At 39.4% G+C, this 16,836-nt stretch overlaps 1 protein-coding gene across 1 annotated transcript in view; it reads left to right on the top strand.

Annotated features, from left to right (window-relative positions):
- Window positions 1-16,836, top strand: part of UBR1 (ubiquitin protein ligase E3 component n-recognin 1) — a 152,827-nt gene that overhangs the window by 121,902 nt on the left and 14,089 nt on the right. Inside the window, exons 42-44 of the mRNA XM_052646203.1 lie at window positions 430-538; window positions 3,908-3,964; window positions 5,768-5,845. Coding sequence (XP_052502163.1) covers window positions 430-538; window positions 3,908-3,964; window positions 5,768-5,845 — 244 coding nt within the window. The remainder of the gene's footprint in view (window positions 1-429; window positions 539-3,907; window positions 3,965-5,767; window positions 5,846-16,836) is intronic.

Below are 16,836 nucleotides of genomic sequence, written 5' to 3'. Positions count from 1 at the left end.
AAAAGGACATGGTGTTGAATTGGATGGAGAGTTGAAGGAAGAGTATTGTAAGCAGAAGGAACAGTAAATGCAAAGCATTTGCTTGATGTCATCAAACAATAGTAGAGATGAGTGACTGAAGCCTAATGAACAGGGGGAGGCAGGTAACAGATGAAGTCAGATCAGGTAGGGCCTTTTGCCACGATAAGCAATTTTGTATTTTGTATTTTGGAGGTGGTTTGACATTGGAGAAGTTTGATCAGGACACTGACTCAAATCAGATTTAAAAGGATCACTGTGTCCTATTTGTCACCCACAGTTTTACAGAGTACAAAGTATACTCTGTATAGGCAGAGTATAGAAATGAGCATAAATAATGAAGAAGCTCTAGACACAGGATGACCAGGTAAGAATAATGTACTTATTAAATATATTTTTGTTTTCTTGTAGATGCTGCAGAAGGAGAGTACAATGCACTCTGTAGCTATTTATCTTTACCCACAAATTTGTTCCTGCTTTTCCAGAAATACTGGGATACTGTGAGGCCCCTCCTCCAGAGGTACTGTGGGGATAAAATATCATTATTGGATTATTATACAGTTTGGAAATTTTAAATTTAAAGTACTTGCTAAGCTTTTAGATTGATTACCGTTGATTGAAGGTGGTGGCAAAAATACATAAGATTCATAATTCACACACCCACTCCAGTACCCTTGCCTGGAAAATCTCATGGACAAAGGAGCCTGGTAGGCTACAGTCCATGGGGTCACAGAGTTGGACACGACTGAGTGACTTCACTAATGGGCCACCAGGATTTCTACTTGTTCCACCATGACTGCCAATCGTTGTGCTTAAGTTCCCCACAGCTGCTGTCTCATCCCAGTTTAAATGGGCTGGACGTGGTGATGAAGTGAGAATAAGTCATGCTGTCAGCAGCCATACAGTCACAGTCAAGCATCAGAAGAACCCAGAGTGGGGCAACAGTAGCAGTGTATCTCATATGGCAGCACGTATCTTAGAAGGGTGACTGAGGAGGAAATAAAAGTCACAGTGTAATATTACTCAGCCCTAAAAAGGAACACCTTTGAGTCAGTTCTAATGAGGTGGATGAACCTAGAACCTATTAAACAGAGTGAAGTAAGTCAGAAAGAGAAAAATAAATATCATATTCTAACACATATATACAGAATCTAGAAAAATAGTACTGAAGAATCTATTTACAGGGCAGCAGTGGAGAAATAGAGACAGAGAGAATAGACTTATGGACATGGGGAGAGGGGAGGAGAGGGTGAGATGTATGGAAAGAGTAATGTGGAAACTTACATTACCATGTGTAAAATAGATAGCCAGTGGGAATTTGCTGTATGTCTCAGGAAACTGAAACAGGGACTCTATCAACCTAGAGGGGTGGGTTGGGGAGGGAGATGGGAGGGAGGTTCAAAAGGGAGGGGATATATGTATACCTATGGCTGGTTCATGTTGAGGTTTGACAGAAAACAACAAAATTCTGTAAAGCAATTATCCTTCAATTAAAAAAAAATTAATTTTTTAAAAAGTCATTTGGTAACTCAAAAATGTATCCATTTAAATTTCCCATGGGGAAGTGTGCTTTTCTTTTATTAAAGATTTCTTTCTACCCCCACACTTAATTGACCCTTCTGCTTGCTTACTCTCTACCCTTCAAATTTCTAGTTTCCTAACCCTATCTTTGCTACCACCATTTTCCATCTTTTTTTTTTTGAGATATAATTAACATATACCATGGTTTTAATAGTCAGTTCTCATCGTGTTACTCTATTTCCCCCATTAAAGATCCTGACATCTATTTCTGACACTTGGGGAGGGTGTTTTTCCCACACATCCAACAAGTAATTCTGCATTAGCTGGGTGTCCTACAATTCAGCTCAGTATCTACCTGGAGATAGTGTCAGATCCCACAGGCTGAGTGCTCAGTCCTGAAAACATGACAACATCACATACTTCAGAAAGAACCAGGCTGTCACAAATCCAGGCTGTCTCCTGTGCTGGCCAAAAGGTTATATAGCGTGATTAATTTGTAGAGCAGCTCAGAGAACTCAGAGAAACGTTTTCCCTACTAGGGCATCAGTTTTTTATAAAAGGATATAACTCAGGGCCAGCCAGATAGAAGAGATACACAGGGTAAGGTATGGGGAAAAGGGAGCAGAACTTCCACACTCTCTGAGCACACCACTGTCCCCAAATTGACACGTGTTCACCAACCTGGAAACTCTCCAAATGTGGTGAGTTCTCCTAGCTACCAGCCCTCATACTTGTGTTCAGTCTTGGTTTGATAGACATAGATTTAGCCCAAGTAATTCCATTTGTGGCTTCTCATCTCTTTTTTTAACATTATCAGTCACAGTATCACACTGATGATTTCCTTTAGTCTTTTCAGTTTTCTCCCCTTTTCTTTTCTCCTTTTTCTTTAATTGATGTCTTGTTCCCTGATGCTCAAGTCAGGATTTGTGTGAATGTCTGCCCATCTCTGGCCACCTTTCTGTGTGTTCTCATCTCTTCTTTTGGGTGCTTTTCCGTGTTTCCTCATTTCTCATGAGGTATTCTGATTTCCAGTGTGATAAAAATGAATCAGATGGATCCAAAAAAATCAGTACCGTGCTTTGTGTCGAGTACAATCACAGTAGGTTATACTAATTTTATTTTTATATTGTTGGAGTTTTAGCTTGCCATTCTAGTTTAATGTTAAAAATTCAAAGTTTGAAATGCAGTCTGTACCATTCCTGGCTCTGCTTGCCTCAAAGCCTTTCCTCATCATCTGCTCTGAAAGGTGATGAACTGACCTCTCTAGGCCATATTTCCCAGTCTCCTTTGTCAGTTGGCTTCAGCCCATGGGAGGCACTGGCAGGATATTGGAAGCCAGGAGGAAGGGAGAAAGGTACCTGTGTTTAGGTCACCTCTCTTTGCCTTTTGGGGCATCCCTGACAGTGGCTATAGCTCTTCTCTGGCTCTAGTTCCCACCAGACAAGTCTACTGTAGTTCCAGCATCCACCTGCTGCAGGAAAGGGGGACCCCATCCAGGGCCCAAGAGTGGGCTCTTGTCTAATACTCAGAAGTGAATTGTCCGAGGAGACACATGTGCTGCCAGAGCAAGAGACTTCATTGGGATGGGGCGCCCAGGTGGAGAGCAGCAGGGTAAGAGAACTCAGGAGAACTGCTCTGCCATGTCTCAGGTTTTATGGTAATTGAGTTAGTTTACGGGGTGTCTCTGGCCTATCACTCTGACTCAGGGTCCTTCCTGGTGACACCTCCATCGCTCAGCCAAGATGGATTCCAGCAAGAAGGATTCTGGTAGGTTGGTAGGATGTATGGACTGGCATCTCCTTTTGATTTTCCTGAATTCTGTTTGGTGGTAGCTTGTTCGTTCTGCATTCCTTACCAGGACCTCCTATTATAGGATAACTCATACAGGTGGATACTATAGTGCATAGCCAGTGCAGGTGGTTTTGGTCCTGGTTCATCTGATACACCACTGACCCTTAGCTCCAACAATACCATTCCAAAAATACTGTTTTGTTCCTCCAGCCTGGCAAGGGTAGTAGCTTCCTGTTATTGGCTGATCTTCTTGTTGCCTTGCTTTTTTGTCTCCTGGTTGGCTTCTCAGCCTTTCTGTCACCTTTATTTCCAATTTCTGGTATTATGTTTTTCTAGTAATAGATAAACCCCTTTTTAAAAAGAAAGTAATAGAAGATTTGGAGGAGGATAAATAGGAAGACATTTAAAAAGGGGAGAAAAGAAAAGGAGAAGAAAGAAGAGGCAAGATGCAAGGTAAAAGAAGTCTAGCAGACAGCACATGGAAAGAAGGGGCCGAGAGGTCTAGTGAGGGTGGCTCGATGAATACTGCACTAAGGTTGTGATGACCCATTTGCTTTTCTCTCTGCTTCCCATACAGGTGGTGTACAGATCCTGCCTTACTATACTGTTTGAAGCAAAAAAGCACTGTAGTCAGGTTGGTTTTACTTCTCAGTCCTTCCCTACAAGTTGTGTTTCCAAAAGTAGTTAGCTGATGAGTATGCTTTCTAGTCTGTTTCCATTCTCACTCAGCATACTATTTCTTACATTTCTGTTATGTCTTGCTGAAAATTCGATTCTTCCTACAATTGATTTTTTTCTTGGAGTGACTGTCCTTTCCCCCTTAAATTGTTTTGCACCACCAACTCCTATTTCTTAAGCTAATGCATACCTGTTAAAGGGCAAAGGAAGAGATGGTTTCTTGGAGCTACTACTTATTAAAATGAGAGGGTAGTGACAGTATTCATGTAAATCACTTTTTTTTTCCTTTTGAGAATGAAAATATAAGTAAAACTATTCCCTCTTCCCCATCTCCTCCTTTCTATATGCTTGGAGACTACTCAACAAAAGTTTTCTTCAGCCCCCCTATCTCCTTTAAGTCTTGGCTTAATCAAAATCCATCTCTCCCTCAAGGACCAATTTAAATATTACCCTCTCCCTGAAACCTATGCTAACATATCCTCTCATATGTATAACCCAATTTTAGCGATTTAGAGATTATAGCTCCACTTCCTGTGCTCAGAGGCAGTAGTATTCACATCACCAAGAAGGGTTTAAAAGATGAGTACATATTTTAGAACTGCTAGTCTCACAGAAGTCATTATGCGTCTGTTAGACATCTGCTGTTTCCCCAGCATGGTACTAAATTAACATTACTCCTGGAGAGTTAAAAGATATATAACACATACAGGTTTTGGTCATAGGTAGTTTATAGTCTTAGTTATATTCATAAATTCAAGAGATAAGATAAAGTGTAATAATATATGGAATATGCTGTTAATGCTAATAGAAAGTTAAAGAGTAAATATTCTTAATGATAAAAGTTTAGCTTTAGAGGAGATAATTTTTGCTGCACATAGAAGGAATTACAGAATTTGAATTGATTGAGGTCTAAGGAGAGAATTTCATATTCGTATTATTTCAGATGACCTTTATATGAAATAATAATTTCATATTATTCAAATGACCTTTCCCAGGGCATACATGCAAGGCTTTTGTTGTGTTAGTATGCTGAGAATGAAAAATAATACTTGCAAACATGAATTAGGTACTAAGTATATTATGTTATGCTTCAATATCTAATTGAGTTCTCAACAGCCCTTTGAGGTTCCTTGATACTGTTATTCATATTTAACATTTTTTCAATCAGCATGAGTATTTAATGTTTCTCTCCTCACCCTACCCCCTAACAAAATGTGTTACTAAATTGATAGTCTACCTTATGACTGAGGGAGCATAATATATTTATTCTCAGTTTACAGACCAGCAAATACAGGATTAGGTTCAATGGCTTGTTGAGTGTCAGAATCTAGGATTTGTAACTGGGCCTGTTTGATTTCAAAGATTGTGTTCTTAACTGCTACTTTATATTACTTCCTAGACAGTATAGAAATAATAGAACAATTTAGTCTTAGGAAATTGTAGGAGTTGGATTTGGAAAGTAAACCTGCTGATGAAAGATCTGGAATTCAAGACCGAAAAGTTTGGATAAATCTAGTCAACAGTGGAAATTACTACAGATTGCAAAAATTAATCCCTAAGTTTTTTGTTTTGTTTTTAGCTGTGCCATGTGGCAGGATCTTAGTGCCCTAACCAGGTATTGAACCTGTGCCTCCTGCAGTGGAAGCAGGACCACCAGGGAATTTTTCTCTCATTATTTTTAAAACATTCATCCTTCTATTACTTGGTCTGTTTTTGACCTAGGCTTATTTCCTCACTGCCATTTACATTATATTTCTAGGTACCCTAGAAAAAGAAATAGTTTGATAGAGCTTCCTGATGACTATAGCTGCCTCCTAAATCAAGCTTCTCATTTCAGGTAAGAAGAAATTTTTGTTTTTCCTTGAGCTTACATTTGGTAAATACCACCACTAGCAAATTTTAATTGATGAAGAAGTCACATAACATACAATTTTGTATACTTCATTGGCATTTCAGTTCAGTCGCTCAGTTATGTCCGACTCTTTGCGATCCCATGAATTGCAGCATGCCAGGCCTCCCTGTCCATCACCAACTCCCGGAGTTCACTCAGACTCACGTCCATCGAGTCGGTGATGCCATCCAGCCATCTCATCCTCTGTTGTCCCCTTCTCCTCCTGCCCCCAGTCCCTCCCAGCATCAGAGTCTTTTCCAATGAGTCAGTTCTTTGCATGAGGTGGCTAAAGTACTGTAGTTTCAGCTTTAGCATCTGTCCTTCCAAAGAACACCCAGGACTGATCTCCTTTAGAATGGACTGGTTGGATCTCCTTGCAGTCCAAGGGACTCTCAAGAGTCTTCTCCAACACCATAGTTCAAAAGCATCAATTCTTCGGTGCTCAGCTTTCTTCACAGTCTAACTCTCACATCCATACATGACCACTGGAAAAACCATAGCCTTAACTAGACGGACCTTGGTTGGCAAAGTAATGTCTCTGCTTTTGAATATGCTATCTAGGTTGGTCATAACTTTTCTTCCAAGGAGTAAGCGTCTTTTAATTTCATGGCTGCAGTCACCATCTACAGTGCTTTTGGAGCCCCTCAAAATAAAGTCTAACACTGTTTCCACTGTTTCTCCATCTTTCCCATGAAGTGATGGCACCAGATGCCATGATCTTAGTTTTCTGAATGTTGAGCTTTAAGCCAACTTTTTCACTCTCCACTTTCACTTTGATCAAGAGGCTTTTTAGTTCTTCTTCACTTTCTGCCATAAGGGTGGTGTCACCTGCATATCTGAGGTTATTGATATTTCTCCCAGCAGTCTTGATTCCAGCTTGTGCTTCTTCCAGTCCAGCGTTTCTCATAATGTATTCTGCATAGAAGTTAAATAAGCAGAGTAACAATATACAGCCTTGACATACTCCTTTTCCTATTTGGAACCAGTCTATTGTCCATGTCCAGTTCTAACTGTTGCTTCCTGACCTGCATACAGATTTCTCAAGAGGCAGGTCAGGTGGTCTGGTATTCCCATCTCTTTCAGAATTTTCCACAGTTGATTGTGATCCACACAGTCAAAGGCTTTGGTATATTCAATAAAGCAGAAATAGATGTTTTTCTGGAACTCTCTTGCTTTTTTGATAATCCAGCAGATGTTGGCAATTTGATCTCTGGTTCCTCTGCCTTTTCTAAAACCAGCCTGAACCTCTGGAAGTTCATGGTTCACGTATTGCTGAAGCCCTGCTTGGAGAATTTTGAGCATTCCTTTACTAGCATGTGAGATGAGTGCAATTGTGCGGTAGTTTGAACATTCTTAGGCATTGCCTTTCTTTGAGATTGGGATGAAAACTGACCTTTTCCACTCCTGTAGCCACTGCTGAGTTTCCAAATTTGCTGCCATACTGAGTGCAGCACTTTCACAGCATCATCTTTTAGAATTTGAAATAGCTCAACTGGAATTCCATCCCCTCCACTAGTTTTGTTTGTAGTAATGCTTTCTAAGGCCCACTTGACTTTCCATTCCAGGATGTCTGGCTCTAGGTGAGTGATCACATCATTGTGATTATCTGGGTTGTGAACATCTTTTTTGTACAGTTCTTCTGTGTATTCTTGCCACCTCTTCTTAATATCTTCTGCTTCTGTTAGGTCCATACCATTTCTGTCGTTTATCGAGCCCATTTTTGCATGAAATGTTCCCTTGGGATCTCTAATTTTCTTGAAGAGATCTCTAGTCTTTCCCATTCTGTTGTTTTCCTCTATTTCTTTGCATTGATTGCTGAAGAAGGCTTTCTTATCTCTCCTTTCTATTCTTTGGAACTCTGCATTCAGATGCTTATATCTTTCCTTTTCTCCTTTGCTTTTCATGTCTCTTCTTTTCACAGCTATTTGTAAGGCCTCCGCAGACAGCCATTTTGCTTTTCTGCATTTCTTTTCCATGGGGATGGTCTTTGATCCCTGTCTCCTGTACAATGCCATGAACCTCCATACATAGTTCATCAGGCACTCTGTCTATCAGATCTCATCCCTTAAATCTATTTCTCACTTCCACTATATAATCATAAAGGATTTGATTTAGGTCATACCTGAATGGTCTAGTGGTTTTCCCCACTTTCTTCAATTTAAGTCTGAATTTGGCAATAAGGAGTTCATGATCTGAGCCACAGTCAGTTCCCAGTATTGTTTTTGCTGACTGTGTAGAGCTTCTCCATCTTTGGCTGCAAAGAATATAATCAATCTGATTTCAGTGTTGGCCATCTGGTGATGTCCATGTGTAGCATCTTCTCTTGTGTTGTTGGAAGAGGGTGTTTGCTATGACCAGTGCGTTCTCCTGGCAAAACTCTATTAGTCTTTGCCCTGCTTCATTCCGTATTCCAAGGCCAAATTTGCCTGTTACCCAAGGTGTTTCTTGACTTCCTACTTTTGCATTCCAGTCCCCTATAATGAAAAGGACATCTTTTTTGGGTGTTAGTTCTAAAAGGTCTTCGTAGAACCGTTTCAACTTCACCTTCTTCAGCGTTACTGGTTGGGGCATAGACTTGGATTACTGTGATATTGAATAGTTTGCCTTGGAAACAGAGATCATTCTGTCATTTTTTAGACTGCATCCAAGTACTGCATTTTGGACTCTTTTGTTAACCATGATGGTTACTCCATTTCTTCTAAGGGATTCCTGCCCACAGTAGTAGATAAAATGGTCATCTGAGTTAAATTCACCCATTCCAGTCCATTTTAGTTCGCTGATTCCTAGAATGTTGACATTCATTCTTGCCATCTCTTATTTGACCACTTCCAATTTGCCTTGATTCATGGACCTAACATTCCAGGTTCCTATGCAATATTGCTCTTTACAGCATTGGACCTTGCTTCTGTCACCAGTCACATGCATAACTGGGTACTGTTTTTGCTTTGGCTCCATCTCTTCATTCTTTCTGGAGTTATTTCTCCACTGATCTCCAGTAGCATATTGAGCACCTACCGACCTGGGAAGTTCCTCTTTCAGTATCCTATCATTTCGCCTTTTCATACTGTTCATGGGGTTCTCAAGGCAAGAATACTGAAGTGGTTTGCCATTCCGTTCTCCAGTCAGACCACATTCTGTCAGACCTCTCTACCATGACCCGCCCATCTTGGGTGTCCCCTCAAGGCATGGCTTAGTTTCATTGAGTTAGACAAGGCTGTGGTCCATGTGATTAGATTGACTAGTTTTCTGTGAGTATGGTTTCAGTGTGTCTGCCCTCTGATGCCCTCTTGCAACACCTACTGTGTTACTTGGGTTTCTCTTACCTTGGGTGTGGAGTATCTCCTCACGGCTGCTCCAGCAAAGCGCAGCCACTGCTCCTTACCTTGACCGCCGCCCCTCCTCACCTTGATCATGGAGTAGCTCCTCTCGGCCCTCCTGCACCTGTGCATTTAGTGTATTACTAATACTGTGCAGTTACTATTTCTCTGTAGTTTCCAAACATTTTTAGCACACCAGAGAAAAACCTTGCATCCACTAAGTAATCATTCCCCATCCCATTCTTTCCCAGTTCCCTAATAACTGATAATCTGCTTTCTATCTCCATGGATTTGCCTATTCTGGATACATTATATAAGAGGAATCATGCAATCTGTGACCTTTTGTGTCTGGTCTGGACTTTTTCAATTAACATCCCTTTAAGGTTCATCCAAGTTGTAGGATGTATCAGTATTTCATTTCTTTCTTGGCTAAATAATCCATTGTATGTGTATACCAAAATTTATTAATCCATCCATTGATGAGCATTTAGGTTTTTTCCCTCTTTAGACTGTTATGAACAATGCTACTGTAAACATTCATGTGCAAGTTTCTGATCGGACATATATTTTAATTTTTCTAGGGTATAGAAAAATCTCTTTCTTCCTGATAATTTCTCCCCTCTTCATATTGTTGAAGTCACAGACTTAACATTCTTATACACTGTGTGCCTGTTAACATAGATTTCTAATGATTGTTTTATGTATTTGCCTTTTAAATCATACAGGCAACAAAAAGAAGTTTTATATCAAAAATTACAATAATGTTAGCTTTTATGATAGCTTTTTTTACCTTTACCAGTTATCTGTTTTTTACCTTCAAGTTCCCTTTTGTGTTCTTTTGCTTCACCATGAAGAACTCTCTCTAGAATTTCTTGTAGGACAGACCTGCTAACAGTGAACTAGTGTGGAAATGTCTTAATTTCTTCCTTATTTTTATTTTTTAATATAAACATTTATTTTAATTGGAGGCTAATTACTTTACAATATTGTATTGGTTTTGCCATACATTGACATGAATCCGCCACGAATGTACATGTGTTCCCATTCTGAACCCCCATCCCACCTCCCTCCCCATCCCATCCCTCTGGGTCATCTCAGTGCACCAGCCCTGAGCATCCTGTATCATGCATCGAACCTGGACTGGCAATTTGTTTCACATATGATAATATACATTTCAATGCCATTTTCCCAAATCACCCACCCTCGCCCTCTCCCACAGAGTCGAAAAGACTATTCTATACATCTGTGTCTCTTTTGCTGTCTTACATACAGGGTTATCGTTACCATCTTTCTAAATTCCATATATATGTTAGTATACTGTATTGGTGTTTTTCTTTCTGGCTTACTTACTTTCTGGCTCACTCTGTATAATAGGCTGCAGTTTCATCCACCTCATTAGAACTGATTCAAATGTATTCTTTTTAATGGCTGAGTAATACTCCATTGTGTATATGTACCACAGCTTTCTTATCCACTCATCTGCTGATGGGCATCTAGGTTGCTTCCATGTCCTGGTTATTATAAACAGTGCTGCGATGAACTTTGGAGTACATGTGTCTCTTTCAGTTCTGGTTTCCTCGGTGTGTGCCCAGCAGTAGGACTGCTGGGTCGTATGGCAGTTCTATTTCCAGTTTTTTAAGGAATCTCCACACTGTTCTCCATAGTGGCTGTACTAGTTTGCTTTCCCACCAGCAGTGTAAGAGTGTTCCCTTTTCTCCACACTCTCTCCAGCATTTATTGCTTGTAGACTTTTGGATAACAGCCATTCTGACTGGTTTGAAATGGTAGCTCAATGTGGTTTTGATTTGCATTTTTCTGATAATGAGTGATGTTGAGCATCTTTTCATGTGTTTGTTAGCCATCTGTATGTCTTCTTTGGAGAAATGTCTGTTTAGTTCTTCGGCCCATTTTTTGATTGGGTCGTTTATTTTTCTGAAATTGAGCTGTAGGAGTTGCTTGTATATTTTTGATATTAGTTGTTTGTTGCTTAGTTGATATTAGTTGCTTCATTTGCTATTATTTTCTCCCCTTCTGAAGGCTGTCTTTTCACCTTGCTTATAGTTTCCTTTGTTGTGCAGAAGCTTTGAATTTTAATTAGGTCCCATTTGTTTATTTTTGCTTTTATTTCCAATATTCTGGGAGGTGGGTCATAGAGGATCCTGCTGTGATATATGTTGGAGAGTGTTTTGCCTATGTTCCCCTCTAGAAGTTTTATAGTTTCTGGTCTTACATTTAGATCTTTAATCCATTTTGAGTTTATTTTTGTGTCTGGTGTTAGAAAGTGTTCTAGTTTCATTCTTTTACAAGTGGTTGACCAGTTTTCCCAGCACCACTTGTTAAAGAGATTGTCTTTTCTCCATTGTATATTCTTGCCTCCTTTGTCAAAGATAAGATGTCCACAGGTGCGTGGTTTATCTCTGGCTTTCTATTTTGTTCCATTGATCTATATTTCTGTCTTTGTGCCAGTACCGTACTGTCTTGATGACTATGGCTTTGTAGTGTAGCCTGAAGTCAGACAGGTTGATTCCTCCAGCTCCATTCTTCTTTCTCAAGACTACTTTGGCTATTCAGGGTTTTTTGTATTTCCACACAAATTGTGAAATTATTTGTTCAAGCTCTGTGAAAAATACCGTTGGTAGCTTGATAGGGATTGCACTGAATCTATAGATTGCTTTGGGTAGCATACTCATTTTCACTATATTGATTCTTGCAATTCACGAACATGGTATATTTCTCCATCTGTTAGTGTCCTCTTTGATTTCTTTCACCAGTGTTTTATAGTTTTCTGTATATAGGTCTTTTGTTTCTTTAGGTAGATATATTCCCAAGTATTTTATGCTTTTCATTGCAATGGTGAATGGAATTGTTTCTTAATTTCTCCTTCTCTTTTCTCATTATTAGTGTATAGGAATGCGAGGGATTTCTGTGTGTTGATTTTATATCCTGCAACTTTACTATATTCATTGATTAGCTCTAGTAATTTTCTGGTAGAGTCTTTAGGGTTTTCCATGTAGAGGATCATGTCATCTGCAAACAGTGAGTTTTACCTCTTCTTTTCCAATTTGGATTCCTTTTATTTCTTTTTCTGCTCTGATTGCTGTGGCCAAAACTTCCAAAACTATGTTGAATAGTAGTGGTGAGAGTGGGCACCCTTGTCTTGTTCCTGACTTTAAGGGAAATGCCTTCAAATTTTCACCATTGAGGATAATACTTGCTGTGGGTTTGTCATATATAGCTTTTATTATTTTGAGGTATGTTCCTTCTATTCCTGCTTTCTGGAGGGTTTTTATCACAAATGGATGTTGAATTTTGTCAAAGGCTTTCTCTGCATCTGTTGATATAATCATATGGCTTTTATTTTTCAATTTGTTAATGTGGTGTATAACGTTAATTGATTTGCAGATATTGAAGAATCCTTGCATCCCTGGGATAAAGCCCACTTGGTCAAGATGTATGATCTTTTTGATGTGTTGTTAGATTCTGATTGCTAGAATTTTGTTAAGGATTTTGGCATCTATGTTCATCAGTGATATTGGCCTGTAGTTTTCTTTTTTGTGTGGCATCTTTGTCAGGTTTTGGTATTACGGTGATGGTGGCCTCATAGAATGAGTTTGGAAGTTTACTTTCCTCTGCAATTTTCTGGAAGAGTTTGAGTTGGATAGGTGTTAGCTCTTCTCTAAATTTTTGGTAGAATTCAGCTGTGAAGCCATCTGGTCCTGAGCTTTTGTTTGCTGGAAGATGTCTGATTACAGTTTCAATTTCCATGCTTGTGATGGGTCTGTTAAGATTTTCTATTTCTTCCTGGTTCAGTTTTGGAAAGTTCTTCTTTTCTAAGAATTTGTCCATTTCTTCCAAGTTGTCCATTTTATTGGCATATAATTGCTGATAGTAGTCCCTTATGATCCTTTGTATTTCTTTGTTGTCTGTTGTGATCTCTCCATTTTCATTTCTAATTTTATTGATTTGATTTTTCTCCCTTTGTTTCTTGATGAGTCTGGCTAATGGTTTTGTCAATTTTATTTATCCTCTCAAAGAACCAGCTTTTGGCTTTGTTGATTTTTGCTATGGTTTGTTTCTTTTGCATTTATTTCTGCCCTAATTTTTAAGATTTCTTTCCTTCTACTAACCTTGCAAGGAGATCCAACCAGTCCATTCTGAAGGAGATCAACCCTGGGATTTCTTTGGAAGGAATGATGCTAAAGCTGAAACTCCTGTACTTTGGCCACCTCATGCGAAGTTGACTCATTGGAAAAGACTCTGATGCTGGGAGGGATTGGGGGCAGGAGGAGAAGGGGACAACAGAGGATGAGATGTCTGGATGGCATCACTGACTCTATGGACGTTCACTCTAAGTGAACTCTGGGAGTTGGTGATGGACAGGGAGGCCTGGCGTGCTGTGATTCATAGGGTTGCAAAGAGTCAGACACGACTGAGCAACTGAACTGAACTGAACTAACCCTGGGGTTCTTCATTTCTTCCTTTTCTAGTTGCTTTAGGTGTAGAGTTAGGTTATTTATTTGACTTTTTTCTTGTTTCTTGAGGTTTGCCTGTATTGCTATGAACCTTCCTCTTAGCACTGCTTTTACAGTGTCCCACAGGTTTTGGGTGGTTGTGTTTTCATTTTCATTTGTTTCTATGCATATTTTGATTTATTTTTTGATTTCTTCTGTGATTTGTTGGTTATTCAGCAGCATGTTGTTCAGCCTCCATATATTGGAATTTTTAATAGTTTTTTAATTGAGATCTAATCTTACTGCATTGTGGTCAGAGAAGATGCTTGGCTTGATTTCAATCTTTTTGAATTTACCAAGGCTAGATTTATGTCCTAGGATGTGATCTATCCTGGTGAAGGTTCCGTGTGTGCTTGAGAAAAAGGTGAAATTCATTGTTTTGGAGTGAAATGTCCTATAGATATCAATTAGGTCTAACTAGTCTATTGTATCATTTAAAGTTTGTGTTTCCTTGTTAATTTTCTGTTTAGTTGATCTATCCATAGGTATGAGTGGGGTATTAAAGTCTCCCACTATTATTGTGTTATTGTTAATTTCCCCTTTCATACTTGTTAGCATTTGTCTTACATTTTGCAGTGCTCCTATGTTGGGTGCATATATATTTATAATTGTTATATCTTCTTCTTGGATTGATCCTTTGATCATTATGTAGTGTCCTTCTTTGTCTCTTTTCACAGCCTTTGTTTTAAAGTCTATTTTATCTGATATGAGTATTGCTACTCCTGCTTTCTTTTGGTCTCTATTTGCATGGAATATCTTTTTCCAGCCCTTCACTTTCAGTCTGTATATGTCCCTTGTTTCTAGGTGGGTCTCTTGTAGACAGCATATATAGGGGTCTTGTTTTTTTATCCATTCAGCCAATCTTTGTCTTTTGGTTGGCGCATTCAAATCATTTACATTTAAGGTAATTATTGATAAGTATGATCCTGTTGCCATTTACTTTATTGTTTTGGGTTCGAGTTTATACACCCTTTCTGTGTTTCCTGTCTAGAGAAGATCCTTTAGCATTTGTTGGAGAGCTGGTTTGGTGGTGCTGAATTCTCTCAGCTTTTGCTTGTCTGTAAAGCTTTTGATTTCTCCTTCATATTTGAATGAGATCCTTGCTGGTTATAGTAATCTGGGCTGTAGGTTATTTTCTTTCATCACTTTAAGTATGTCCTACCATCCCCTCCTGGCCTAGAGTTTGGAGTTTCTATTGAAAGATCAGCTGTTATCCTTATGGGAATCCCCTTGTGTGTTATTTGTTGTTTTTCCCTTGCTGCTTTTAATATTTGTTCTTTGTGTTTGATCGTTGTTAATTTGATTAATATGTGTCTTGGAGTGTTTCACCTTGGGTTTATCCTGTTTGGGACTCTGGGTTTCTTGGACTTGGGTGATTATTTCCTTCCCCATTTTAGGGAAGTTTTCAACTGTTATCTCCTCAAGTATTTTCTCATGGTCTTTCTTTCTGTCATCTTCTTCTGGGACTCCTATGATTCGAATGTTGGGACGTTTAACATTGTCCCAGGGGGTCTCTGAGATTGTCCTCATTTCTTTTAATTCGTTTTTCTTTTTTCCTCTCCGCTTCATTTATTTCTACCATTCTATTTTCTACCTCACTTATCGTATCTTCTGCCTCTGTTATTCTACTGTTAGTTCCCTCCAGAGTGTTTTTGATCTCATTTATTGCATTATTCATTGTATATTGACTTTTTTATTTCTTCTAGTTCCTTGTTAAACCTTTCTTGCATCTTCTCAATCCTTGTCTCCAGGCTATTTATCTGTAACTCCATTTTGTTTTCAAGATTTTAGATCATTTTCACTATCATTATTCAGAATTCTTTATCAGGTAGATTCCCTATCTCTTCCTCTTTTGTTTGGTTTGGTGGGCATTTATCCTGTTCCTTTACCTGCTGGGTATTTCTCTGCCTCTTCGTCTTGTTTATATTGCTGTGTTTGGGGTGGCCTTTCTGTATTCTGGCAGTTTGTGGAGTTCTGTTTATTGTGGAGTTTCCTCGCTGTGGGTGGGGTTGGACAGGTGGCTTGTCAAGGTTTCCTGGTTAGGGAAGCTTGTGTTAGTGTTCTGGTGGATGGAGCTGGATTTCTTCTCTCTGGAGTGCAATGAAGTGTCCAGTAATGAGTTATGAGATGTCAGTGGGTTTTGTGTGACTTTGGGCAGCCTGTATATTGAAGCTTAGGGCTATATTCCTGTGTTTCTGGAGTATTTGCATGGTATATCTTGCTCTGGAACTTGTTGGCCCTTGGGTGGTGCTTGGTTTCAGTGTAGGTATGGAGGTGTTTGATGAGCTCCTGTCGATTAATGTTCCTGGAATCAGGAGTTCTCTGGTGTTCTCAGGATTCAGACTTAAGCCTCCTGCCTCTGATTTTCAGTCTTATTCTTACAGTAGCCTCAAGACTTCTCCATCTATACAGCACCAATGATAAAACATCTAGGTTAAAGATGAAAAGTTTCTCCACAGTGAGGGACACCCAGAGAGGTTCACAGAGTTACATGGAGAAGAAAAGAGGGAGGAGGGAGATAGAGGTGACCAGGAGGAGAAGAGGGGGCATCAAAGAGGAGAGAGCAAGCTAGCCAGTAATCACTTCCTTCTGTGCTCGCTATGTGCTCCTTATGTGCTCTGAGTCTGGACCACTCAGAGATGTTCACGGAGTTATACAGAGAAGAGAAGAGGGAGGAAGGAGACAGGGGATGAAGTGGGGAATCAAAAAGAGAGAGACAGATCCAGCCAGTAATCAGTTCCCTAAGTATTCTCCACCGTCCGAAACACACAAAGAGATTCACAGAGTTGGGTAGAGAAGAGAAGAGGGAGGGAGGAGATAGAGGCAACCTGGTGGAGAAAAAGGAGAGTCCAAAGGGGGAGAGAGCAGTCAAGCCAGTGATCTCGCTCCCAAGTAAAAATGGGTGCTGAAGATTAGGTTCTTAAAGGTACAAAATTGATAACAAATACCAGAAAGCAAAGATTAAAAATCTAGAGTAGAGGTTGGATTCTCAAAAATATTAAAGAAAAAAACAAAGTCACAAAAATTATAAAATATATATATATGAAGTTTGCTTTTAAAAATAGGGTCTTTTTTTTTTTTTGCAAAGTAATAGTAGGTTATAATGGAG

This window comes from Budorcas taxicolor, chromosome 10, assembly GCF_023091745.1.
Source record: "Budorcas taxicolor isolate Tak-1 chromosome 10, Takin1.1, whole genome shotgun sequence".
Lineage (NCBI taxonomy): Eukaryota > Metazoa > Chordata > Mammalia > Artiodactyla > Bovidae > Budorcas > Budorcas taxicolor.
Note: the sequence above shows the minus strand (reverse complement) of the source record. Positions and strands in the feature narration are given on the sequence as shown.